This window comes from Catharus ustulatus, chromosome 2 (assembly GCF_009819885.2).
Source record: "Catharus ustulatus isolate bCatUst1 chromosome 2, bCatUst1.pri.v2, whole genome shotgun sequence".
Lineage (NCBI taxonomy): Eukaryota > Metazoa > Chordata > Aves > Passeriformes > Turdidae > Catharus > Catharus ustulatus.
Window position 1 is genome coordinate 98083388 of NC_046222.1, and position 25127 is coordinate 98108514.

General features: G+C 37.3%; 1 protein-coding gene across 5 annotated transcripts; it reads left to right on the forward strand.

Moving 5' to 3' along the window:
• Positions 1 to 130: 130 nt before the first annotated feature.
• DCUN1D2 (defective in cullin neddylation 1 domain containing 2) lies at positions 131 to 25127 on the forward strand. Of its 5 annotated transcripts, none has more exons than XM_033051953.2 (7): positions 131 to 202; positions 2591 to 2807; positions 5646 to 5814; positions 8320 to 8450; positions 19384 to 19466; positions 20694 to 20790; positions 21447 to 25127. In XM_033051953.2, the coding sequence occupies exons 1-7, from the start codon at positions 200 to 202 to the stop codon at positions 21524 to 21526; spliced, it is 780 nt and encodes a 259-aa protein (XP_032907844.1). In that variant the 5' UTR covers positions 131 to 199; the 3' UTR covers positions 21527 to 25127. The 5 variants fall into 5 exon arrangements, with proteins under 5 accessions (XP_032907844.1, XP_032907845.1, XP_032907847.1 ...); XM_033051954.2 differs by having other exon boundaries at positions 149 to 202; positions 2438 to 2807; XM_033051956.2 differs by lacking the exon at positions 131 to 202 and adding an exon at positions 404 to 648.

Genomic DNA, 25127 nt, shown 5'->3' on the forward strand with positions numbered 1-25127 from the left:
GGCCCCGCAGCTGCTCCAGCGCCGCGGCCGCCGCCGCTCCCCCCGGCAGCGCCGCGGGCTCCGCGCCGCGACCCCGCGCTCCGCCTCTGCGGCCCGGGCCCGGAGCGCTCCCCGGCGGGAGGCGGCGCGGGCGGGCCGGTGCGCGCCTGCGCGGGAGGCGGCGCCGGGCGGTGAAGTTGGTGGGAGCGCCGGTGATAAAATGGTAGGTTGTGCGAGCCGGGGGGGAGGGGAGGTGGCGAAACCGTGCAGGGGGAGTCTCGGACAACCCCCAGGCACCCCCCGGGCTGGCGAGCCGAGCGCCCCCGCACCTCCCGCCGCGCCGAGTCCCGTTGCCCTGCCCGGGGAGGCGCCAGGCGGGGGGGACGAGCGGCGCGGGGACACGGGGACGCGCACCCCGGTGCGGAGTCGCTCTCCCGCCGCCTCCTCCGCCGGGCCAGGAGCGAGGAAGGTCACCGGGGGCGGCGGGGGAAGGGCGGGGGCCGGGCCCCGCCGCGGGTATTTCGAGCGCAGGCAGCCGGCGCAGCGCGTACCTTTCCCTTTTTTGGGATTGGGGCTGGCGGGGCAGGTCACGGGAGCTGCGATCCCCGCTCCCACCGGCCCCTTCCCCGCCGCGGGACGCGGCAGGTGCAGCCTGGGGCGCTGGGAAAGGTGCGGTACAAATTCCCTTGCTGGGTCGGGGTGGCGAGGTCGGCCGGGGCTGTTGTAGGGAGGAAGGGCTCTCCCGGTGCCTCTGCAGCAGCTTCAGCGCTTCCCTGGGGTGTGCGGTGCGGTGTCACTAGCGCTGGGAGAGGGCTCCGGGGAGGTGACTGAGCTGTGCTGGATGCGAGGTGCGCGTCCTTGCTCGGGTGCCATCGGCGAGGGGTCATGCTGGGGACGCGCGGTGCGGTGCGGTGCGGAGCCGCCCGGCCCGGCCCGGCCCGCGGGAGGTGCGCGGAGCCGCTCCCGCCGCAGGGCACCCGCCGCGGACGGGGCTGGGAGCCGTGCTACGTGGCAGGGCAGTGGGCTGGAGAGTCCTGCGTGCTTCTTACCGCTTCGCATCACTCGGTGCTTCATTTCGCTAGGAAATACCCGCAAATGCTTGGCGTTAACTAGGCTTGAAAGTGGACATGAGGCATGCCTTGGCGTTGTTGGCAGAGTTCTCTGTTTTGAAGTGATTATCGCTAAGTTTGTTGCCCAGAAGTAGTTTATGTAACTGAGGAAGATGAAGGTGCAGAGACTCCCTTAGCTAAACGTTCATGAAAATTGGGAGGCAGGCTCTGGAGCTTGCAGCCAAATGATTATTGGTTATTTACTTACCAAACTATGTAGTAGTTGTATTTTGCACGTTTTTCCTCCCACTGTACACATTCCTTGTATAAAAAGAAACCTGTATGTTTTTTCTTATACTCGATTGAAAAATCTTATAGGAAAGACCAGACTCCTTATCTTGTTTACATGATGTGTTTCTTGTCGCAGGACCATCTATAGTCAAGATGTCCATATGGGTACAAGAGATAAAAAGTAAACTGAGAGATGGTCCCGTGTTTACTGCTCACTGGATCAGGATTTAGTTCTCCTTTAAGAGACCCGTAGTTTTTCCATTATACCTGATGACTTAAGCTGTAGCGGGGAATTTATACAAATTTCTCAGCTTAATTGTTGGCTCATGTGTTAAGTATGGTTTAACAAAATTGGACAGTACAGAATACAATAAAAAAACATTTGATTTAAGCTATCTCCTACTTCCAACTTCATGTAAAGAATAATGTTGAAATATGTTACTAGCAAATTTTCTCCCTATAAAATGTCCATTCCTACCTCTTGGGTATTCCAGAAGTTTGGGGATTGGTTGCTGCAATTTGAGAGTAACATCAAATTAGTTCCTATGGACTTGCAAGAGGCATTTTTGTTGTTGAATATGTTAGTAGTATAAACATATTTTTCAAAGTTTAATTAATGTTTTAGATCATATTTACAGCAATCTTGTAGCATTCAGCAGTGTCTGATATGTCCATTTCATCTATTTCATTTTTGCCTCATGTCTTCTGTTGGCAGTGTTATATAACATAATTAAATGAGAAATGCTTCTGCCTTTTTCAGCTGATGACTTTAAATGATTAAGCTTTGCATTGTTAATTGTTGCTAAGAAAATATTAGGAAAACTCCTGGGTATTTTTCTCCATGTATGAAGGACTTGTACAGAATTTGAGAATCTGTAAGTTGCACCTTTTTAATTTCTTTTTTTACAACCACTAGGCATATCTTGCAGAAGATAAGCATATTGTAATGTGATGAAACTTGTGTTTACTGCTGTTACAGAACAGAAAAAATGTCAGCATATGTGAGCAATAAAGCAGAAATACAAGTTTGTTACTGACAGAATATATGCTGCTAAAAATGTATATATAGATGCTGTCATTTCAATTTTCAGAAGAAAATACTGTCTATTTAATTGCAGAAGAACAAGGCTTTGTCTTCCTGTAATTCTGAAGTGAAAGTTGTCATCAACAAGAAAACTAAAACCTTTAAAAGATAGGCATTAGTAGTAGAATGCTGAAACAAACCTCTGGATTAGCTTCATTGGCTTTCCTGCTTCTTTTGCATCCCAAAGCATAAACTTAAATCGTCCCAGAAGGACAAGGTCCGCCAGTTTATGGCATTTACCCAGGCTGGTGAAAGGACTGCTATATACTGCTTAACACAGAATGAATGGAAACTAGAAGTGGCAACTGACAACTACTTCCAGAATCCAGACTTGTACTACAAAGAATCAATGAAAAATTCAGTAGACAAGAAGAAATTAGAACAATTGTATAATCGATACAAAGGTAAGGTTTAGTTTTCTGGGGAGTTTTTGGTTGGTGGGCTTGGGCTTTCTGTTGTGGATTTTGTTTTGGTTTTTTTTCCTGAATTGTGTTGTATGAGGAGTATTTCTGCTTTTCCCTCTACCATTTTTAAGGAGTTTTAAGTAAAACTTGTTAGCTTTTGCTCCTCTGTGTTTATAGTAATGAGAATGAAAAAAGTTTTTAATTGCTGTTAATGATTTGTACTCAACTTCTGTAGTGATTTCTGTGGCCTTTAAAAGTAGGAAATTAAACTTACAGTGAGGAAAAAGTGCCAGCTGTCAAATATGGTAGCAAAGTTTATTATGCAAGTTAACTGGCGTTTTGTCAGTAGCTGCACTTGAATGTGTATGATGGTCTTTCCATGGCAAAATAATACATATTGTTCTTAGGCTAACATTTGGGGGAATTAATTCTGTTCAGAGACAGTAATATTTCTATACATTAAAATCAAAAAGTGTTTCAGATAACATTACAACTAGGAGTGTGACAAAACAGGTCAGAAAACTCAAAGACTAGAAACATCCTTATTTAATTCCTTGATGCTGGTGTATTACAGCGAAAGTGATGTGCCTTTTCAGAGGGTCTTGGAGGGAAAACCACAGGAAAGTGGATTAAAGGCAGAGTTTCTTCTTTTCCAAGTTTCATTTTACATCCTTGTTAAAAAGAACAAAAATAAAATAGGCATTTAAATGTAGGAATGTATGTGATCCAGGTGGCAGTGCTTGCTGAACTGTGACTATCTGACATGGGTGTGCATTGTTCATGTTGGAGCAGTGCCGGAGTCATTGCTAGCTCCTGTTGAAATCTATACATCTCATGTTTAAAAACATGAACACTTAACCACTACTCAACTATGATTTTCCACCATTTTTGTTCTTCTTTACATAATCTGTTCTATTTTAAGAATAGGGATTCTTTAATTTATTGTGTGGTAATGAATTATGTAGGAACAAAGAGACTGTAGTGCTATAGCATTTCTTAGTGAAAACAAAAACCCAGAGACAAAACTCAGATAGCTGTGTTTTGTTTGATATGTGCCTATGTGTGTATTTATTTATATACATTTTTTTTAATATATAGCATATACATATATCTGAATCTTTTATTTGCTCCTTGAATGTCAGTCTTGGAAATTACTGGGGCAAAAATATATATTCAAATTCATAAATGTTGTTAAGAATATCTAAAATGGAAGAAGATTATCACAAATGTTGTTATTGACAGATTACTAGAAGTGGGAGACTGTACCATCTGACTTTTGTGGAAGCAAATTTAGCCCGTTTACATCAGTATATTAGCAGCACACTTTTGCAGTTCTGGCACTTAAACACTGAAGCTGTAAACATTAAAAACTTTTGCAAGATTTGACAAAAGTCATGAAAGTTTTGGTTAAGCACCTTTCCTTGATTCATATCTGGCTTAAACCCAAGTCACTGGCCCCTCAACAGTAAGGGATTCCTTTGTTCTACAAGGCCTATAGCATGGTGCACTATACTTGAAGTCTGAAATGTCTTTTTATGTGCTGTTTTTTCTTAGTTTTCTCACCTGTCTATCCAGCAACTCTGTCAAAACAACAATTCCATTTTTGTTACTACATGCCTGGATGATGTGAAATATGATAGAGATGAAAAGTCCTTGTTGAAATCCAGCAGAATTTTTCATTGATTTCAAGACAGTGCACATCTTGCCTTCAGTTCTTCAGTTACTCCCCAAATACTCAAGAAATATGTTTTACATGTCTTAGAATTAGTTGAATGGATGTATTTATTTGTTATTTGGGATCAAAGGTCCCTGAATTATACTATAGGTGTAATTATTGGTTTAAGAGATATACGTCTGTTTGCCAAATTTACTTCCTCTCCAGAATTTATGATTTCTTTCACTCTAGTATTGGCTGGTAAAGTAAAAGAGATCTTAGCTTAAGAATTAAAATAAAATTCAGAAGGTTTTTCGTAGCCAACATACATAGCCCAACTTATGATATTGAAATATCTTCCCCCCCCAAACACTAGGAAAGACAGTTTTGTGGTTTGTAAAGCCTCAAGCTTTGAAAACTAGAGGATTATTTTCCTTTTTTTTCAATTACTTTTTTCTTCTCCAGTTATCTAAGTTGCAGGGAGTTGTTTGTTTGGGGGCTTTTTCAAGAGAGAATTTTGTTACAGAATTACAAGGCATTGACTGACATTCAAAACGGTATTGCTGGGGAAATACTGTGTTTCACTTTTACTAAATTGTATTAATTAGCTTAAGAGTCTGGTATGCTAAGGCATTGTTTGAACAGTGTTTTGGTGATTTCCCTGAGTTATAATTAAACCCCCAAAACATTTAAATGTGGTCTTTAAGTAGGTATAATGGATACCCATATGTCACTATCAGGAAAAAATCTAGGGTCTAATATAGTAGATGTGCTTTTGTTGGTCTTGATTTTGGGTTGCTTTTTTTTTAAGCTTAATACATGCTGACCAATATAAATATGTTGTACATTTTGATGTGTTTATCATCCTTACTGTTTCTAAATGAAGGCAACATCTTCTGAGTTAATTAAAATCTTTCATAGAGGATTGTGGAGGAAGACAAAATTACTTAATTGATGTTAGCAGATAAGTTCAGGAAAAGTTGCAAACCAATATCTCTATGAGTTTACAGAATACTTAAACTGGTTACTGATTCTCTTTTAAAAATACCTAGACTTCAAGTGAAAACATTTGAAGGTTATGAAAAAATGAATGCCTGTATTATGCAGCACATCATAGCTGTCAAATGATTATTAATATGTTTTGTAAATAATTATAGTTCTTCTCTTTGTGTTTTGAACTGCAGACCCACAAGATGAAAATAAAATTGGCATTGATGGGATTCAGCAATTCTGTGATGATTTAAGCCTGGACCCAGCCAGCATCAGTGTTCTGGTTGTGGCATGGAAATTCAGGGCAGCTACTCAGTGTGAATTCAGTAAAAAGGAATTTGTTGATGGCATGACAGAGTTGGGGTAAGTATCCATTTCTGCATAGTTGATAATGTAAGGCCTGAACCATGTTTCTGTTCAAAACATTTTCAGTTAAATTGTGTGAAGCTTTAAAAAGCTGTTGAGGCTAGTGCCAAGCTTAACAGGTGCAAAATGCCTGTAGTCTTCCTTGTCTTAGTGTTTGTCTTATCTTCCTTGAATTGGTGCTTTACAGTAAAGACTTAGTGACCACAGTAGGGGGAAAGCAAAACCATTTTTACCTGTACAGCAGGGGAGTCAGATAGATCAAACCATCTTTTTATGTAGTTCATAGTAAGCATATGCATATTTGTGTTAAGGATTTGAGTTGGAGTTCCTGCTGTTAAAAACTGAAAGTCACTGGAAGTGTATGAAGGGGGGAAAAAAGTCAGTCTTGAAGCAGAGAAGAAATAAGAAAACAAAAAAGGGCCTTCAATTCTTTCCCTTTACCTTGCCACCAGCAAATGACCCCATCTTTCTTTTTGTCCATTTTACCACCTATACTTTCTTTCTTTACTACCTATACTTTCCTCTCTTTTATATATTTGTACAAAATATCTATGAGGAATTGAAATAAAAATGAGGATATTGGTAGTAGAAAAGATTGGTGCAACTGTGATGTAACTGATAAGTTTCCTTCCTGGATTATGGAGCTATTCTGGATAATAAACTTTGAACATTGCCTCTTTCTTACCAATAAAGTCAACCCTTTGTCATCATAAAATAATATTTTGTGTATAACTTTTCCTTGCAAGAGGAGGAGCATTTCTTATATTTAGCGATTCAAGTGACTCTTTTTAACAGATTGCATTAAATGGGTAGATAAGTACAGTTTATTGCTTGTTCCTGTTTTTTGTAGCTAAACAATTTCATTTGATCTTAGAATGGCACCTTATCAATACATTTCTAAGACCAACTTTTAGGAAATGTAGTGGTTGTTTCTTTAGTAGAGATTATAGCAGTCTGATGTTACTGACCTCTTCAGTTATTGATCTCTTTTTAAGCTTTCCTTTTTAGGAAATTGTGATGAAATAACTTTTGATATCATCTGAAGTTCACTGCTTTATTTTATCCCATTGAGTAGCTTTGGGTAGAAATTGCAAGAATAACTATGATGTTCTAACCGTGGACAGAAATTAAATGCTCATGCTATTATATTAAAGGTTGCCCGCATTTTTGGGGTTTTTTTCATAAAAGTGGTTTAAAAGGTTTTGCTAAATCACCTGTTCTTGGAACAACAACTGTTCTTGGGAGCCTGATATGGATGTGCCTGCTTGTCACAGCACTTTCTGAGAATTTGGAATTATTTTGTTGCATACTTGGATGCACAGTGTGTGTGGTTTTTAGCAATGAACACAAGTGAGCAGTGGAATGGAAAGAAATTCCCTGAGGCTTAGATCACATAGCATCTTTAGGATGCATATGGGAAGGTATATTTATTGACTAGATCAAGTCCCAATGCAACTGAGCTTCTCAGTTGAAGGCTGTTGGCAGAATTCTTTCTTTTCTTTGCCAGGTACTGCTGGAGGCCAGAAAGGTACTTATTTTTATCTGTACCATGCAAGACAGTTAAAACTGCAGTTGTATTTTATGGATGTTGTTATAGTTACCCATCCTTTAATAGAATCTTTAGAATAAATACAAGCATTTAAATATGCAGAATTTTCAAATGCACAGTGTTAGTTGTGATAGCTGCTTCTTTTGAAACCCATTTGCTTCACTTTGAGTTTCTAGGTACAATTTAATATATTGGTCATGTCCTGTAAACCTTGAATATTCATTTGATGCCTTGTTGTGGCAGAAACACTTTCCCTTTTAAAAGTATGTCTGGTCAGATCAGCTGTTTTCACTGAAAATGCTTTGGTGTTACTCAGGGTTGTGTTTGTTAGAATTTCAGTAATTTGATTCTATCTTAGGTTACCTGTGCCAGGCTTTAAAACAGTTTACCAGCCTTCAGGCTATGATTCAAGGCTCATTTTGTTCCTTGGTTTTATTCTCAAGTGTTCTGTGATGGGAAGAGAATGCCTATAAATAATAGTTATTTTAATTGGAAAGTCCTCAAATATTAAGATGAACTGTAAAAACATCTGAAGGTCTTCATTCAGGAGAGCGGGGAATAAGCAATGTCTATGCAGATTTAAAGCAAAACATCACACACTTGTGTTACACCATCTGTCTCAGGGGAAGGAATAAGAGTTCAGTGAGGTTTGGGTGTTCTTTAAGAACAGAATAGCATCTGTTCAGAAATTCATAAAGAGATAGAAAAGAAGTTAAATCACCGAATCCTGTTTGCATTCTGTACCTAATGGATGCCTGTATACAATGTTCCACTTAAAATTGTTTGTAAAGGCACATGAGCATTTATATTTTTCAGAATGCTATCCACCAAGATAATCTGTTTTTGTCTTAAACACTGTTTTGTTTTGCTCTTAAACTAAACCATAAAAAGGGTGGGGGAAAAGTAGGAAGAAATTTTAAATATATGCAAATAATGTAATCTCTTTTGAACAGGTGTGACACCACAGAAAAGCTAAAAGCTCTATTACCAAGACTGGAACAAGAGCTAAAGGATCCAGCAAAGTTCAAAGATTTTTATCAGTTTACTTTTAACTTTGCTAAAAATCCTGGACAAAAAGGTCTAGGTAAGTAGAAAAAAAAAAAAAAAGAGAAAATGTCTCCAGTCAGTGAAGTCTTCCACTTTCCAGTACTACAATATTCTCATTAGCAATTGTATAGTAAATTCATGATTGATTTTTCACTGACTTCTTTCTCATCTTCTTTCATTTAATCTCTTCTTGATGTCCCCTTGGTACAGATAATTTAATGGAGTTCTCTGCCAGTATTGACAGTCTCTCACCTCTTGTCAAAAGAAGTTCCTGCAGTTCTTCGAGACTTGTCAAATTTTATTTTTTTTAAATACTGAGCTAGTGAGCTCTGTGTGTTAGGAACTACTGAAACAAGATTATCCATATCAGCTCAGGAAGAGGGAAAAAACTGGGCAGTGGTTGCTGTTCATAAAGTTTTTAGTTTTAGCTCAGATTTTATGTAAAGTTTAGTAAAAGGGTGATATGGACTTGGTTTAAAACTAGTGAGTAAAAATAGGCATAGTTATAGCATTAAACTATTATTCTTCATAAAGTTTGTTTCAATCTATGCCTTGTATTGCTGGAGTAAGATTGATATTAAATTCCTTTTTTTTTCTTCAAATCAAAAATCTCTAGTTTGTGAATAGATGAAAAAATAATGTGAAGTCTACTCTTAGAATTTATATCTGCTTTCAGAAGATACTGTGTAGGAAGGAATTAATGTTTTGTATATAGAATAGCACTGTACCATCATCCCTGTTCTTTGTGTTGTGTGTGACAGGAAGTGGTTTATTGGGTTTTTTTAGGGCTTTGGGTTTTTTTTCCTTTTTTAGCATAGTCACTTTAAGTCTGTTTCTAAGCTGCTTGGGAAGTTGATAAATGTTTTTCTCAAGAACTTTTGGGAGAGCAGAATATCAATTTAGACCTCAACCAGGTGTGCCTGTTCCACATTCTTTACTTTGAATAATCTCTCTTGTTTTTCCTGGAGTTTTGTTGTTTTTTTTTTTTTTTTTAATTTAATTTAAACTGTGGACATCTTCTAGGACAGCGTTTATATTTTTCTTCATTTTTTTCAGCCATTTCATTTTTCATCTTATCTGTCGCTCTCTCATGGCTCACGAACCACTTTTACTGACATGAAAATGAAGAACTCTTGTAGTAGGCTCTGTGAGGTTGGTTAGAATTCTGGTCTCTTAGCTAGTCTTCATTAACAATGCTTAGTACTTTCAAATTGCAGGAAAGAAAAGGCAGTTACAGCTGAGGTTGGAATTTATGAGATACCTGAAGAAGTATTACAAATAGCTTCCTGTTTTAATTGGGTGTTCCAGCATGAAACCCATGAACTTGGGCAGTACATCTCAAAAGCTTTTCACCTAAGCATGTATGAAGAGTGGGGGAGGGGAGGCAGCCCAACCCAGATTTGGAACTGAATGTTCATTTGACATGAGGAGGAAGCTGACTTGTTTTCCATTACTTCTTTTTATTCAGTATTGGGTGTCCTTTCATTTTTAAGTCTGTCTTCTCTGATGTATAAGAAAGACGTTCTATTGACAGAAAGTACCAAAGTTCCTTCTTGCACTAAGAGTTGAACTATTAGCAGGAGAAACTAAGAAGTGCAAAAACTTAATTACTTCTTTACTAAGAAACGAAAACTTAAACTGAAATGAATTGATGGGAACTGTTGCCAATTTCAGTTTTCAGGAATTTTAGTAATTTTATTAATATTTACAGTCTTTTGATTTCTAGTATTTAGTTCTTGCATGGCAGTATATTGGTGGCATTTTTCATTAGACTTTTTCTGGTTTTGCTAAGATGATTCTAGATAATAAAAAAACATAAGCAGATGCCACTTTTCTTACTTCATACACCATATTTCTTGGATCACCATAGGTTGAGTAGAAGGAGACTTGTGAGCAAATGTATGGTCTAATGTGACATTTTCAAATGATTGAGGCCAGTGATAGCTTACCCAAATATAAATTAGCACTGTATAGGTTTGGAGATGGACTCTTTACAGGGATTATCCATCACAGTGGAACAAAGAGTGAAGGAAAAAACTAAGTTTACAGGTAGTTGTCTGTAATAACTGCAGAAGGATGCAGTATGTTGTAACCAAGGAAGAAAATTCCACCAGTTATTTTACCAGAGTGCCTGTATGAGCTGAGAATTCTAGTTACTTCAGCTATATTTAATACAGGTTTAGGTTGGTGGAGTTTTTTTAAATTATTATTTTTATTTCACGTCCTCTTCTCTGTATACATTTAGGTATTTTTTTCCTGGAGTGAGAAACTGTCCATCTTTGCTCCATGTCCCCAGGGTTGTTTTGTATTTGTGTCCAGTGACTGTGTGCTCTGTTGTCAAAGAGATGTGGAAATTTATATCAACCATGTACAAACTCTGTTTCTGTTTTAGAGCCTTTACTTTGATTAAGTCCAGATAGTTAAATAGAATGAATAATTAGATTTGTTACCATCTGAGCTGGTAGAAATCTGTGCCTAGCTCTGTCTAGGTTGTCTTACAGTGATGATCTCTCCTTCTTCCCCACACGCACATTAGATTCAGCCAGTATAGGATGCTGCTTAGCTCCTGCCCAAGCTGCTTGCCCTAAAGTCTTTCTGGTGAATTGTGAGTTGGAGGAGGCTGAGAGGTCTGCAAGTTTGTCAAGTAAAGGATAAAAGTGAATGGTTTGAATTAATGAAGTAGAAATAATCTAGGAATTCTTTCCTAAGTTTCAGTTGCAGAATATTTTAATGTGATTTTTCTAGAGTCTGAAATATTCAGTGCTTTGTCTTTTTAGGCTGGGAGCTTAAATCACCAAGTCTGGTAATTGTACTTATTGGTTAGAGGACTTATCTATAGGCTAAAAAATATTGTTTGATTCTTGGATATACACATGACCTATAAATGCACCTATGTGAAAACTAAGCAAGTTTGTCATTAGTGCCAGTGACAAATGGAGAATTAATATTCTTAGCAGATTGTTAATAGAAACCTTTTATAAAAGAAGACGTAATTAAACTCCTTCTGTTGGGTCATTCAGTCTAAGTGCTAGGGCATCTTATTCTTTAAAAGAAATAACTTTGAAACACATCTGTGATGGGCAGACTGACACAATTATTTTTCATGTTTTTTTCTTGTTTCTTGTCTTAGCATATTGAAGCCATAAAAAGAGTGAAGTATCTCTAAAATGTTCAAGTAGCAATGCTTTTGTTATGAGTCATATTCATGACTCCATCATTTCAGGTTACTTTTTTTAAAGTCTGTATCTGCCATTTTAAGAAGTGATATGCAACATTTGTTACTTTATTTATTGTCCTCTCTCCTCTGAAAAACACCATGAAATAATGATTTATGGTTTTTTTTTTATATGCCAGGTGGTCTTTACATTTAGAAGATAGAGAAATACTTGCATAGTGTATTCCCTTGTGCTAGACCAGATCACCGTCTACCAAAACTAATTCTTGCACACACTTTTCTAACCAAATGCTCTGTGGTATGCTGCAATATATACTAAATTGCCTTTTTAGTTTCAGTAGGTTCTAAAATGATTTGAGGTTTGATTTGTACTGGTGCTCTGGCTGAACAAGTTTGAGAGCCATTGCCTTCACAAAATAGAATCTTAAATTTTTGATGGTAGGTTTCATATGTCTTTGTCCATGTTTGCTTAAACCTATTTTTAGATTTTCTTTATCTAACATATAACTTCAGTCTGTTTCTGAATTTTTCAGTTTAATACTTTAAACAGCCAAAGTAAATATGCAGACTTCTCCTTTGAGTAACAGCTTCTTACATAGTTGGTAATTATGTATATGTCTTCACTTAGTCTCTGGACTGAGTAAAACCAACTACCCTGACAAATTTTATCTTCTAGTTCTCTGATCTAGAATTTTGCCTTCCAACTCTCATTTCCTTCGCAATCAAATTGGTCTAATTTTCTCTTGTCATGCAGTACCCAAACAAACCAGATACCTTCCACGTGTCTTAGATATTTTGCTTTTTGTTTTGCATTCTTTTGAGTTTGCTTAAGTTTGATACTGTCTGCAGTTTGCAGTCTCTTTTACTGTTGGGATTCTGCAGCACTGCAATGTACCCAGTTAAGTCTGATCTTTCTGCAGCTGATTACTCCCACTAGCACTGCGACTTTGCACTTCTCTTTAATGAAATCTTCCTTATTTACTTCGAAGTTATTTTCCAAATAATTTTGAATCCTAATCGTGTTAAATCATGTTAAACTTTTTTTTCAGGTTTTGTCTAAGTTGCAAATTTAACTGAAGTTTTCTTTGTTGTATCATCTGAGTTATTTTAAGTATTGGGCAGTGTTAGATACAGGACTGACCTGCTTGGATGAGTTATGTTCTCCCAGTTTGGCAGGGAATGCCTGAGGTTCTTCCAGAACTTCTTTGACCTTTATGAAGTTTCAGATGAAGCAGTTTGAGATTGCTTCAGCATACAAAGGTGAATTTTACCGTATCTGTCTTCACTTTGGGCAGTAGTGCTTAAAGAATGATTTTCTAAAAGTTATTTTCTGAAATAACTGTCAGTTTTCATTGAATCTTTTTGCTTGGAGCATAGCTTGGAAAAAAAATCTCCCTGTGTCCCAGACTTTCTGGAGTTATTATCAGCAGGAAACCCTATCTTTTATCACACCAGCTGCCATTTGTAAGATGAGGAGTGGAAGGCACAGAAACCCTTCTTAGAAGACTTTTGGTGATTGAAGAATTTTGATGATACTTGACACAGCTGTCTTCATAATTCAGAGAGGATTTTGCTCCAGGAAAGTGGTCTTGGAGGGTAGGAATGTGTGTAGTTTCGTGGTTTATTTATTTTTGGAAAAGCCTGTCTTCCCTTGCTCTTTAATTTCTTCTTCTCCAGTTCCACTCAAAACCAATGCGAGAAACTGTGTCGTTATGTAATTAGATGGGAAGAATCCTCTCCAATAAACTAAGTTACATCTGTTCTGTCATTCCCTAAAATAGACACAGAATTCAGTACACCGATACTCATTCCTAGAAATAGGATTGCTTTTTATAGGAGTCTCTTTTCCGCAGTTCATGTGGTGGCAGTAGGGAATTTTTTTTCTCTTTGTATCTGCTGGACTTCTATCACTGTAGTCTTATCCAACTCAAATGCTTGCATTTACTTTTATTAGCTTAGTATTACCAAGTAGAATGAATGTGCCTCTCTGGACATGTGCTGTTTAAAGAAGTGAAAGTAGTAGCAGTCCCAGGGTGGTATTTTGTGTAGGGAGTGAGATGCAGGAGGCAAAAGCTCAGTGCATGAGATCTGCCATGATGATCTTGAAGCCGAAAAGGATATTCTGATTAATATTACTCCTCACCCAAGTGTTGAGTGTCTCTCACATATATCTGAATAGATTTGATCATTATCAAAGAAGAAAATGGATGCTTATAACTGTCAAGACTATGACTCTTGAAGTGGTGAACATAATTAAGGAAAAAAACCAGCCAAGTTTCAACACAGCAGAGCCATCTCAATGGCTGCATGTTGAACCTGGAGTACATAATATTTAGATATATTAGTCTTGATTTTAATTTTGTCTCTGTATTTTGAAGGTGCAGTTTATCAAGTTATCTGGTTTGCCAGGAGACTTTATAAAGAACTATTATGGATAACTGTGATTCTGTCTTTAATCTACTTTCTCATGTTCTTACTACTATATATAGAACAATAAATCTTTAATTTTTGCATGGTGCAGATTTGGAGAAGTTTCTCTTGCCTTCTACTTCCAAGGTTCAGCTTTTCTACTGTAGTCTGAGTGAAATTTTGTATCCTAACTCTTGTTGGTAAGTTTATTAAAGAATAGGATTACAGGTCTTTTGTTGTGTTGTCTGCAGAGCAGTTGAGATTTCTGAGGGCACGTTCAAGCTCAAAACAAGGCCTTAGCTCTCAATTTTTAAATTTTTTTTTTCATTTTTTGAACCTGATACTTGGTGTGATTCTCTTACTGGGTCTCCCTTTGAGCCCCAAAAAGACAGGCTCAGGAGTTTGTTACAGTTTGTTTCAGCACCAGGGAGGAGCTTAATGCATTCTTTCATGGTCTTCACCTTCCAACATGGAAAAAAAACCCGATTTGGTCCTTCATCACTTCTTTGTGATCCCTTCATCTGCTTGCTGGCTCAAAAGGTTGTGCTTCCTTCTCTCTGCCAGTTGCCTGGGATCAAGCAAGAGATGAAAGATGAGGAGGGCATTCTGACTTGAATCAAATATTACCTCAAGACCAGAAGAATGACTATCTTTGCATCCGGTATGTGGACTTCAAGGAGGTTTCCTCTCCTATAAGCAGATGAGTATAATGTACTCTTTTTAATTGAAGCAACATCAACTTACTCTTTGAAGAGATCTTTAGACATTAGGGAAGGATTTTTTTTCATTCTATTTTGTTTCTTTTTTTACTCCTGCCCTCCCCCAACCTAGTTATCCTCCCTTTTCAACGAAGAATTAGATAGGGAATTTGTAGGAGTGAGTGCATGGAAGAAGCTGAGTGAGGTCTATAAATGAATTCTACATTTTTTTGAAAGAGGTCTGTGAATGCTGTATTTTAGGTGTTCCAGTGACCTTGTTTTGTGTGTATGGTTCTTGCTTTATTTTTGTTCACTTTTTCCGTGTTGAAAATGCCAGCAGTTTAAGAGAAACATGGTATAGAAGAGGTACTTAGATCTGTAGAAGTGGGGCGTAATTGCCAGTTCTACTAATGCCTCATTGATTCTTTCACTCATGTTTGGGCCTTTATTGGTAAATATATATCCAGTCAACTTTAGGTCATCTGTTGTAGTTTATCTGAATGGTACGTGGAGAGATTTGTAGAAGCAAAAGGATTTTTGAACTGGCTACAGTCAGGTTCATTAGGCTGCACTCAAACTGGTGTTCAGACAGCCATCTCTTAAGTCTAACTTGTGTTCCAAGGCAGTTCATCTGTTTTTGTGCTTAATGTGATAAACAGATAAATGTGAAAGGTTCTGCATGGAATCAAGCTGCTTCAGTGTGGCAGATGCTGAGACAGAGCCAATGAGCACAGCCAGACCCTGCTGGATTCCTGCAGTGCTCCTCTGTGTGCTGTGCTTTACCATTCTTCCTGTCCATCACAGGCATTTAAACCTGATGCTGTGCATTATCTGTTCCCTAACACAGGGCACTGGGAAGCTCTTTGCTTATGTCTTTGCAGGGATGAGTGGATCCTGCTCAGCTACATCCCAAGTTTAGCCGTGGTCTGTATTTGTATCACCCCACTTACTTTTTTGTTCCCTTCTGCATCTCTTCTGTGGGGGCATTTTTGCTGTAAGCTTTAGGCAATTAAATTAAGTGTTGTTAGGTTTAATCCTCATGGTATAGTCTTGTTATTTTGCTGATTAGGAAAGAAGAAACTAATTCTTGTGTCTATGTTCTTAGCAATTTGGAGGCAAAGAAGACTCTTACAAATCAGTAATGAAGAAACAAGGAATTTATTAACTCACTGAATCTTGCAAGTATTCACTTGATGCTTATTGGTCAGGCAGGTGTAATAGTCCTGTTGTTGAGACAGATTGACACCAGTTTCCATTGTTCTTACCTGTGCCCCAGTTTCAACACAGTGTTGAAAAGTTATATTAGTAATTCAGGTGAATTAGTGGTAATATTCTATCCATTTCAAACATGAGTGCATGAACTGGTCTTGTTGGTAGGGCAGACTGTGAGCTAGAAATCTGTTTGGCAGAGGATGGCACGTGTGTGCTGCAGTCCTGGAGGGTGGTTTGGCACAGCTGGTCTAAATAAACTGTTTCATGTTCCTCAGAAATCCTGCTTTCTAGCCAGTTCCTTGCTATCTGTTGATTTCTCTTTTTGTTTTCACACTTCCTTGATGTCTGGTGTAGTGACTTCATTGCCCTGGTCCAAAATCACAGTATGAGGAACTTAATTTGATTTCTTACTTTTTTCATGCAACAATCTAATAGTGATATTTTTCTTTCTTAACACGATCAGCACTTGATGAGATCTTAAAAGTAGATACAGAATGTATTTCTCCTTCTGCATTAATTGTGCTTTTGTTATCACTTCAAGCTTTTTGTTCAGTCAGGATAGAAGAGGCTGTGGTTTTTTTATAAGCAAGTTTAGAATGAGGTTTATATGTTTGAGGATAGATCATACTGCGTGCAAAATGCTATTTCTGATTGAGGAAAAAGGTCTGTGTGACATACAACTCTCAGATATTGACACTGAGAATATTTTTGGGTTGAAAGGAAAGCTCAAACTGTATAATGTACAGTATGTGATGTGGTATTTTTATTATGTTCTTTAACCATTTAGCAATTTTATGCTTTGGATATGAGCATGGATGTTAGCAATTAAGTCTTGTTTAAACTGATCCTTGTCTAGGTGTCTTCAGAGATCTATGCATCTGTCTTTTTCTGTTTATAAGACTTACATTATTGGTTTGTAATGTGGGTAGCATATTTTTGGTGTAAAAAGCCCAGCATATTTTATAGTTGTAGTTTGATTCTTATTGTAATGATGCCTTTGTATCTCTACAGCATTAAAAGAGGTGTTCCTAAGACTGCCTGAGGAATTTTTGCCTTGCAAAAGCATCTTCCAGTGGGGATGCCAGAACTCTAATGGCATAAGGGCTTTTTTCTTTTTTTAGTATCTATCAGTGCAGCACTAATTGTAGCACATGCACAGGGTTACTGTTTATTGTTACTACTGTTGGCTTGCTAACCTAGGATTTGAACTCTGTAACTAGGTCTTCCCTTTGAAACAGAAAAATCCTCTTTTTTGTCCTCCAGTGCCAAATTTTTCAACCTAGGTAGGGAATTGTCTTCAAGCAGAAATGTAAGCATATCCCCTGAGATTGTGGCAAACCTGAAGACCTAGTTTTCTCATGTACTTTAAGACTGCAGAAACTGGCACCACTACCAAAAGTGATAGTCCCATCTAGTCCTTGTGTTTAAATAACACTTGTGTTAGTTGATGGCTTTGTAGGGTAACAATGAACCAGATGAGGAAGATTAGACTTTTTTTTTCCACTTTAAAAAATTTTACCAAGATAAGAACTTTCTTCCTTGTCCTCATTGGGAAGAGTAGCTCCTGTGTGGACCTGTTTCATCCACTACAGAGCAGCATCCTGAGTGGGATATGCATTTTTCATATGTTATAGCAAATAATCTTTGTGCAGAATTCATTGGCAGACACATGTACACAGTGCCCCTCTTAACAACTTATGTTAAGTGTCAACTTAAACAGTATTTCACATGCATTGTGTTAAATAACAATTTTGCAGTAATCAAGTTCACCTTAACATAATACTGACTTTGACAAAAGCTAAGGAAGTGTTCTCTCTTCTTCCCGTTTTACCTCTTCTTTTGTGGCACCTTTAATCATCTTTGGAAAAAGGAAGAAAGTACAGGTAGGGAAACAAAGAATATTTTCATCAGAAGTAAAAAATCTGAAGAAATAACACCTTAATAGTTGAAAAGTGCATTTTGCTTGAAGTTGTCACATGATAGGTTTACAAGATCTGCTTGGAGAGGTTGAGACTTCATAAAGAAGCCTAAGTGAGTGGGATCAAAACTAGTTATTTCACAATGAAGTTTAGAAATTGTTTCTGCTTTTTTCAACTTTTTGCTTTTGATTTGGGAAAACAGATAAGAAAAATTAATCTCCATATCTAAGCAGCAAGTAATGTAAAGTAATTAGTCTCTTCTACTTTTTTTTTGGTGAAAAATGAGCATGCTGGCATGGACAGGAAGAACTGAAGGAAGCTTGTTGAAGCATAATTCAAGTTCTGTGCTGAAGAGCACTGATTATAGTAGGACAAACACTGGCAGCACTTTGCCTGTGTATATAGGTAGAGGCATATTGCATTTCTCTACATCTTAAATGCTACACTTCATCCAGGCCCCAGCCTGGATGACTCTAGGGCCATGGCTGTGTTAAAATCTGGAACATCTCTTCCAGACGTGAAGCTTGATTTCAGGTGACCTTTGGTTTGCAGTATGATATATGCAATTTCAAAAAACATTCTTCCTTCTTGTAGGTGCAGGTCAAGCTTCTGGTTTGTGCTATCACAGTACTTTCTCTTAAGCTTCATGTTGTTTACACCTCCTTTATACTGAAAGCACAAGCTGAAATATTTCTATGGTTTAAGAAAACCTGTGCCTTATTTTATGGTTGCCCAGTAGTATTCATGTACTGAGTGCTGTTACCTGTGGGAGCAAGCACCAAAGCCATCAGGTATTGTGAGCTGCTGAGGATAAAAACAGGCCTTCAAGGAAATATCCTTTCTACCCTTAAGCTGCATCCAGTGTTGCTTCTGCTTTTCTGCTGGAATATATGGATGTGCTGCATCTTCTTTGAATTGAACCCTGCTCTCAGATCACTGGTCATGATGCAGAATAAGGGCTGATTTCTTGGACATGTATTTTCAGTACTGGGTGTAGGTGTTTGTCTATTGAAGGATGCCAGAAGAAAATTACTGCTGTAAGGGGTTCTGTAGAATCACAATATCACAGACAAATTGCTTTTTTTCGTCCCTTCATGTCCTTAAATTCACTTTGAAGTAAAGTGTGTATAAGATGTGATAAATTAAGAGGGCTTGACATCTGTGGATTTAAATGTTTGTTTCTATTAATATTTGCTATGTTTGTCCATGTGTGTATATATTTTTCTTTTTTGATTTGCAGAGAGATTTATCATTAAGTATTGTTCTGTTTCTGTAGATTGAAAGTAGCGTTAATCTGGCACTGGTAGATAGTGACAAAAATATATTAGTTTTATTGACTTTGATGTTAAATGCAAAATTTATACTGTTATTGCTTGTCTTCTACCTTTTGGGGTCAGGGAGAGTAGAAACCAGTTCCTTATACGTTTTTTTTAGTGATTTTAAGAGTGTTATTTATTTGTATCATAATGTAGTAGATGTAGCATTAATAGTTTCACCAGAAGGGGTTTATTGCTTATAATGTGCTGCAATATTTACATGTTGCTTTATCTCTTGCAGATCTAGAAATGGCGATTGCATACTGGAATTTAGTCTTGTCAGGAAGGTTTAAATTTTTAGATCTTTGGAATAAATTTTTGTTGGTAAGTATGTACTTTATTCCTTACTGCCTGTCTTATTCCACAGTAGTCTGGTTTTTGTTGGCTGTGTGCTTCCAATAAGAAAAAGATGGGATATCTCTATAATTCCTTGAGACTTTTTACTTTTTGAAAACTGATGGCAAATAGTCTCAAATCAAGCCAATTTAAATCTTCTGTTTGATTTTCTAATTCAGAAGAATGCAAAAAGATGCAGCAAAGTGATAAAGTGTTCTGCTTGCTTGATCCTGTGTCCCTCCTACTCAGGAAAGTTCCTGCATGAAAAGAAGCCATGATTGCAGATGGGTCTGGTGCTGCTGACTCTCAAGGCAACTGTGATTATTGTCAGCCACGTATTTTACCATGCTCTGCCTTTTGTAGTACTAATGCATAAACTTGGTCTTTTTAAATCAGTCATACCAGAATTTGACATTAAGAGACTTTCCATTTTCAACAAAATTTCTTGCCTGGGTAATTATGTTGATTAATTTTTTAGCTAATAGTTGTGAACTGATCTTGACAATTTTCTTATTCCTAGTGCAATTCTGTGGGCAGTGGAGTTAAGATGCATAAATTAAACTTTAGAAATTCAAAAATATTCTTGTAAGAGATGCAATTCATGTTTTTACATTTGCATGTCTATATAATTATGAAAAATGAAGTTACATAAAGTGTAATTTATCTTGATTTTCTTCATTTTATCTTTTTATCTGTAGTTTAGGAGAAGTAAAAAGTCTTTCTGCGTTTTTGTCCCCCAGTGCTTAATAGAGAAGGTGAACACTTTTTGAAATATTTTTTGTAGTTTTTTCCTAAATTTTTTGGCAGTATATTTATTTGAATCATTGAATAATTTACCAGTTTCATCAAGAGGGCTTCTGAAAGCATTTCATGTTTTAACTGCCCTAATACATTTTTATGACATCCAAATTCAGATCTATAGATGTAACTGAAGAAAAATCTGCAAGTTACGACCTGGTATTAAAGTGTGTTACTTTAGGAGAAATATTTAACCTGGACATTTAGTTGAGAAGAAATAATTAAATTAAAATATTTCAACCTAAGAAAGAAGCAAGCTGAAACTCTTCCAGATGGGTTTTTTGGTTATTGTTTTTTAAGATAAAGAATGTGAAGAAATGTTTGTAATAAGTGTATTTCTGTATACGTCAATATAAAATACCTCTGTGGAATTTGAAAGTAGTTTGCACTGAACAGTATTGTTATTCCTCTGTACAGGAACATCATAAAAGATCAATTCCAAAAGATACTTGGAATCTTTTGTTAGATTTTGGAAATATGATTGCAGATGATATGTCCAACTATGATGAAGAAGGTAAGCAGTACCTGAATGTTTTTAAAATCGGTACAGCAGAATTAAAATACTGCTATAAATGAACCTGAGAACATGTTGTTACTTCATGTCCTAATTTTCTTACCCTTAAAGTTTCAGCTGCCAATACAATGTCATACTTATTGCCAAAATAGTAGTGATAAGAAGGGTAACTGGTTTGCTGTAATTTGAAAACAGAAGAAAAGATAGTCCCACCATGACAGACCCCATTATTTAAATGTGTTGTGCTACAGACCTGAGTGAAACAACGTTTAGTACAAAATTTTTGATACCCTAAATGCAGTTCACTCTCTGTTACTAATTCTGTTTTGCAATGTGTGTAGAAATAAGTCCTAAGATATGAATGACTGTAATAAGACTGCCATGGTTTTGCTGTCAGCTAATGTTTATATTTGTAGTGTGGAGCTCTATGTTTTAAATACATTTTGGTTGACATGAGAGCTATTGCTGCAAGAAGAGATTCAAATGTGGAATTTACTGGTTAGGTGTTTTTTCAAGTATTTTATCATGTTGTGCCTGTTGAAGCTAGACTAGCCAGAAATGTCAAGATGAGCTTTTAATCCTTTGTATTTGTAGACTACACCAGTTTATTGCTGATGGTGGTAGGCTAATTTCTCAATTGCTTGATTTCTCTGTAGGAGCATGGCCTGTTCTAATAGATGATTTTGTGGAATATGCACGACCAGTAGTCACAGGAGGAAAACATAAAACTTCCTAACCCCAGATTTGTCAATATGGACTAAATGAACTGCACTGGGTAATGATTTGTTAGCTGATAACTGCACATTGGTGCCGGTTTCAGTGGTCATGATGACATTCTACAGACAAAACTGAAATTCCTCCTTTCTGCCTAAAGAAAATGATGACTACGTGTGGACACTTCAAGAACAAACTCAGAAGCTCCAAGCTGTTTGTAGGCTATTGGCTTCAATTATTGTATTGGTTGTATCATATAGGATGTAGATTTTGCATGATTTTATACTTTGGAGAAGTTTAACTAGAGGCCATTTTATTAAAGTTTTGACAGCACAGCATGCCATTCAATTCATAATCCAAAGTGAACACCAGCAGTTGCATAAATAAAAATGTATTATATTGTACTTATATTAAAAGCAGTATTTGTGTTATATAAATTAAATCCACAAATAAAACTTATGCAGTATGTTGTATTTTTATAAAAGTTACTTCTCTGGATCTGTCTTAATACAGAATTGTAAAAAAACCCCAAACAAATGAACGTATGTCTTTTTTGTTTTTAACTTACTGCCAAAATTTAAAATTTGTATTTTCACATCCTAGATGTATACAGTGATTACATCCAACCTTTTGCTTTCTCCCAATGAAATTCAGTTCCTCATTTTTATTCTTGAATTGCTTGGACATGTAACAATAGCATTGCTGAGGACAGGCTGCTGCTCTATGTGTTTTGCAACTCCAGCATTTTTTAGTAACCATTTTAAGGTTGACATTAAACAACCAAAGATGCTTTCATAATTAATGTTTAATTATCATAATTCAGTTGGTCTCCAATTATGTGTTTTATTTATTTTTAATAAGGAACTGGTGGAATGTGAATTTTATTTGTAACTTGAAACATATCATAAATTCTAGCTAAATGCAACTTAGTTGTAAATTTATATTCTGGGAACTTATCACAGAAAATTGATGTGAATAAGCCCAAAGACTTAACTAGTTTGCTTCCACGGTGGGGAAATCGTTATGGGTAAGGAGACTTTATATTAATGAGTATCAATCTTCATGCCTGTGGATGTATTGTGCATTCAGTTGCATTTATTTAAGGGGAGAAAAAGGCAAATTAATGCAGTTTCAGTGATTTCAAAGCTGGTGAAATAGGACTAGTGTTCACCAAATCTGAATGTGTTCACTCACTTGTTTCTCCCCTTTTGCTGGCCTCTGATTGTGAAGTGCAGAGAGGTGTCAGTCTTTGTTTGTCATCAGTGTCTTCCGCTGTCTAAGCGCAAAAAAGTTTTACCAGAAACTATTCAGTGCATCTTTGCACAGGGCTCTTGCAAATGCTACCTCACCAAAATTAGTTTGTCATAGCCACTGTAAAAGTTTGTTAAAATGAAGAGTTGCTAAAGAGTACATATAGCTATGATAATATATTTTCTGTATTTACATCTGAATAGATGCAAGAATTTTGGAGAAGATAGTGCATTAAGTTATATAAATTATATATGTCTGGATCGCTGCGGTGTTGCATGATAGCAGACTAATTTATTTTGTAGTTGTCTGGGTATAAAAGCTTACAATAGTCCCTTAAACTCTAATATTTAGAGTTTCATACAAGCAGTCAGCTTTCGTTATGTCAACACAACCTGCAAGGACGGATGTCTATGCTGTATACAGCAACTGCCTTCATTCTTCCACTTGATAGGATTTCAGTTGTGCATGATGTTTCTAAAGCAGGACGAGGGAAAATTTGAACAAATTAGTGATTTTCCTCTTAGTACGAGCCTAGCAAGCAAGTTACAAAATGCCCTCTGAGTGATTTGTTTTGAGTATTTGTCTTTTTGTTTGAGTGTCAGCCCTGGCTGAGCAGCCGCCAGGTGTCAGCGTCCGAGCCCGCTGCTGCCTGGCACTCGTGTGCAGAGTGACCTACTGAGGTTATGCCAAGTTACTGCTTTCTGACTGCATCTCTTTAGGAGGGCATTTATGTACATGACTCCAAGTATCCTACAGAAGTCAGTGGTGAGCTAGAAGAAGCTAAGCTCATTCCACTGTTTGATTTATTCCTCCTCCCCAAACCAAGCCATTTCTATATCTGTCCTGCAGGCTTTGCAGAATGTGTAACATCTTACAGCATCAAGTGCATTTATCTAGCCAGAAGCAGTGGAATGCTTATTATTCACACAATTGCCACTTAGAATATATAGATAAAATATAACTGACCAGAAGCTTAATCTATTGATATGTGATGTAACTGAACTTTCATAGCACTAGAGTTTGTGAACCATTTGCTCATGATGAGAGCTCCATCAAATCATTCTGATAAACCTTCTACCTTTTAAAATAAATAGAGCATAAAAGATATGTGTGGGTTGAGGTTTTTTTCCTTGTTAATCAGAGCAAGAAGAAAGGTGCTTAGCCCAAGATTCAGTGTGTGTGTATACACATATGTGTGTATATATATATGTGTATGTACACACACACATTTACTCTTAAACCTCTTTCCTGAGGAGGATCCTTCATGCGTGACAGCTTCCAGCAGGACACGACTGGGCAAAATGTTCCAAAGATGATAGTTGATCCTCATCAGCCAGCTTTTGGTGTTTGCTCTGCTTTTCCTTTTACTTCTGTTCTCTTGATCCTCCACCCATTTTAAACCACATGTGATTTTTACATTCCCATACATAATAGCATGAAGTAACACCTTCACACTCACAACAAATGCAAATAAACTGTTTTCACCTTACAAGTTTCTTACGTATTTTAATTATTTGCTGCTCTTCACAGTTCCATTTTACAGGGTACTCTGACTTCCATTTTAAGTAAGCTGATACAGTGGTAACACCTAGGCTGCTCAATTTATAATCCTAAATGGTACAGATGTCTTCAAGTTGTTCAGTGCATACAGTATTACTTCACAGATATGCTGTATGTATTTTTAAACTTGGTGCCAAGTTGTTTGGTTTGAAACTGAGCCATAGGATTTGTACTTGCCAGTTCTAAATTTAAATGTTATTTATCGTGTGTGTCATGCCAAGGAGAGCAAACCTGCAGGCATCTGCTCATTCAATGCACCTGGGAGCTTTGCTGCTGAGTAAGCTGTACATGTGTGTATATTTTTTGGCAATGGAAAAAGGAATAAATGGACTGTCAAAGGATTGAAGTCAGTCATGTGAGATGTCTATATGGTTCTTGTCAGTTTTCTGCTTTGGAAGTCTTGGTCTGTGGGAGGTTTTTGTTGTTGTTTTCTGGTTCATTTATTAGGTGGCTGTGTTACTACTCCATCAGCCAGAAGAATGTAACCCATTAATTTTTAAATGACATTAATAAATGTTTGGTTTGGTCATCTGTGTCACCATTAAGCTTTTAAGAGGCTTGACATGTTTAGCTGGACTATTGTATTCACTGCATCTATCTGCTGGTCACCAGACTCTCCACAGTGTGTCGTTAGTTTGTACTGGCAATGGGAGCTGTAATTGCGGGGAAGTGTTGCTCAGTCCTGGCTCTGAGCTCTGTAGGAGAAGCAGCATGCTCAGAAATCTGTGCAAAGACCTTTGGAGGTATGCATTTACCTGTTGTTAATTCTCTTCCGCAAGTTTAAGTCAAAATAAATGAGTTCTCTATCTTCA